This window comes from Mesitornis unicolor, unplaced genomic scaffold (assembly GCF_000695765.1).
Source record: "Mesitornis unicolor isolate BGI_N332 unplaced genomic scaffold, ASM69576v1 scaffold3567, whole genome shotgun sequence".
Lineage (NCBI taxonomy): Eukaryota > Metazoa > Chordata > Aves > Mesitornithiformes > Mesitornithidae > Mesitornis > Mesitornis unicolor.
In genome coordinates, this window is record NW_010198228.1 from 1 (window position 1) to 2,892 (window position 2,892).

At 51.3% G+C, this 2,892-nt stretch overlaps 1 protein-coding gene across 1 annotated transcript; it reads left to right on the plus strand.

The window, feature by feature from the left end:
• Positions 1–543: 543 nt before the first annotated feature.
• PSMD9 (proteasome (prosome, macropain) 26S subunit, non-ATPase, 9) lies at positions 544–2,349 on the plus strand. Its single transcript, XM_010189069.1, has 4 exons — positions 544–731; positions 1,165–1,266; positions 1,786–1,874; positions 2,196–2,349. The coding sequence occupies exons 1-4, from the start codon at positions 564–566 to the stop codon at positions 2,221–2,223; spliced, it is 387 nt and encodes a 128-aa protein (XP_010187371.1). The 5' UTR covers positions 544–563; the 3' UTR covers positions 2,224–2,349.
• Positions 2,350–2,892: the final 543 nt, after the last annotated feature.

The window sequence follows — 2,892 nt, forward strand, 5'->3', positions numbered from 1 at the left end:
ACTCTCTCCTCGCAGTCCGTGGGGGTCTGTGTGGTCAGTACTGCCTGCCTGACCACAGTGGCACTGGGACTCTGCTGTGGAGCCGTTTGGGGTTTGTGAAGTGCAGCGAGGCGTTTTTGTGGTGTTTGTAGAATCAGCTTTGGGTGAAAAAAAGCGTGGTGTTTATTTATCCCTAGGCTTAGCCCATGCCCTGCCTTTTGCTCTGCGTACCTAACAGTATGTGACTTGATAGAAAAAAGACTTCAGCTGCTCAGTGACTTCTAGGTGATCATGGGCCTCTGAGCCCTGCTTCCTTGTGTATTTACCAAAATACGTAGGGTGGTTTTCTCTGTCTTGTACCAATAAACATCTGCTGGGCTGCGTAAGCTGGGCTGACACCAGGACCCAGCACATGCACCAGCAGAGATCTCAGCAGCCACAGCTGAGGTCTGAGGCCCCCAGAATACCCTTTACTGCACCACAGCCGCAGAGGAGAGCAACGAAACCCTCAGGTGAAACTGGCTCCTGTCACCTGTGTGCTGGTGGTGTCGCCCACAGGTCTGCAGAACGATCACAAGGCCCTGATGAAGCAGGTGGAGGAAGCTCTTCACCAACTGCACGCCCGGGAGAAGGAGAAGCAGGCCAAGGATGAGGCAGAGGCGTTGGCCAAGGCAGCGAGCCAGAACCAGAGGCTGCCACAGGCGTTTGCCAAAGTGAACGCGGTGACTCCGGGATCCCCTGCGAGCACCTCGGTGAGTCAGTGGGGTCTGACAGCCTCTGGGGAAGGCTTCTTCTGGAGCCAGAGAGAAAATGTAGCAGATGGCTTTCTCTGTCTCTTGTTAATGAGTTGGGAATTTGATTAGGGTTCCCCTCTTCCCTTTTTGTCACACTGGGATGTCCTGTGAACAGACCAGTCACTGTGCAGGAATGAGATGAGGACTCTCTTCTCAGCTGTATCATTGCACTGCTCAGCTCCTGCAAGGCCACACAGACCATTCTAGCCTCAGTATTTCTCTTCCCATAAAATAAGTCAGAGGAATGAGCACTTACTTCTTCCTAAGGACATGGAGAGGGAGTGGTGTGGTTCAGTTGCCTGGATGGTGAGAAGCGTAGCTTCTGCAAGCAGGCAGATATTACCTGCCTTTAGAGAAGGCAGATGCTCAGCTCCCTTCTCTCTCTGTCCAGGGGCTTCAGGTTGATGATGAGATTGTGGAGTTTGGTTCCGTCAACGTGAACAACTTCCAGACCCTGCAGAACATCGCCACAGTGGTGCAGCACAGCGAAGGGGTGAGCTCATTTCTGCTTTAATTGCATTCTCTTGCCTGTCTCTGCTAGCTGCAGCTTTTTCTATGGAACTTAAATCTCCGGGATCATCATTTCCATGTCAGAAGCTGCGTCAGGTTTGGTCTGTGCTGTAGTAGCCCTGTTCTCTCACAGTATTGAGCTAATTCATGCTGGATAGAAGAGAGCTCAGAGGTGTGTGCTCTCTGCTGTGAGCATCACGCTGTCTGTTTTCCCCTGGAGACTCCCTGCAGCAGCGGGGTGCGTTGCTGTGCCACCCTCATGGGCTGGCCAGAGAAGCTACCACAGCCATCAAGCGCTTTCTAGTGGAAGTGAGAGCTCTCCTGGAGATGTCTGCGCACCAAATGCTCTCTTTCAGATCCAGCCACAGGGGTGGGAGTGGGTGCCACTGGAAAAGAGCTCCCCTGAGCCGAATGTTCTTCTGGTGCTTCAGCCAAAGAAGGAAGAAGAGAGTTGATCTGGTGATGGAAAGTTGCCATATTTTTTTCTTTTTCTCCCTTTCAGAGACCCCTGAGCGTGACTGTGATCCGCAGCGGCAAAAAAGTGCACGTGGGGCTGACTCCAAAGCGCTGGGCCGGGAAGGGGCTCCTGGGGTAAGTGGCTCTTTCACTCACTGGAAGGGAAAAGTCTCTTGCCCAGCTTGGAGCACGGTTCCTGCAGCAGGGCCAGCTCCGTGCGTTGATCTCTGCGTGTTGCCGCTCTGACGGACGGGAGCAGGAGGCTGGCAGTTCTGCACAGCGATACGGGGTGGGGAGCTGCATCAAACATGAGCACAGGGAGGAAGGTCTCTGTGGCTGGTTTATCTGGTAGAGGAAGCCAGAGGAGGAGTTGTGGTGGGTTTGATTCATCCCATGTCTGATCTTCTGTGCCTGTCTGAGAACTGAGACTCAGTTTCCTCCTACCTTCTTTTTCAGCTGCAATATCATTCCCTTGCAAAGATGACCATTGCTTGGAAAACAATAAAGCTGAAACTTGTGCCTGCATTCTGGACTCTGATCTGGTTTGAAATCTTCCCTACGTGTTCTTGCTGAAACAAACCTTCTGGAGGCTGTGACCTCTGGGTGTCTGACTCATGGAGTCTGAAGAGGTTCCGACAGAGCAGGGCCTGCCCACAATTAAGCATTGCACTGGTCCCTCAGGACTGCATTCTGGACTCTGATCTGGTTTGAAATCTTCCCTACATGTTCTTGCTGAAACAAACCTGGAGGCTGTGACCTCTGGGTGTCTGACTCATGGAGTCTGAAGAGGTTCCGACAGAGCAGGGCCTGCCCACAATTAAGCATTGCACTGGTCCATCAGGAGTAGCTTGCAGGGTTGCAAGATGTGGCTTCTCCCCTCTTGCACCTTGTGTCAGGTTGGATTTGGGCTACAGAGACCCAAACTTCATTTGATGCAGGCTCTAAGTTGATAACAGAGCATTCCTCCCCCCCATTCCTGCAAAATTCCTCATTGAACATCTTGTTATGTATTTTTATAAAATCCCAGAGCACTCTGTGGTGTCTACAGTAGTAGATCACAGTCAGAAAATTTGCAAGTTTGATACTTTATCTTCCCAGTGACAAGCTTTGAAGTCACTAAAAGTGATGAAAAAAATTTTTGAACACTTAATTA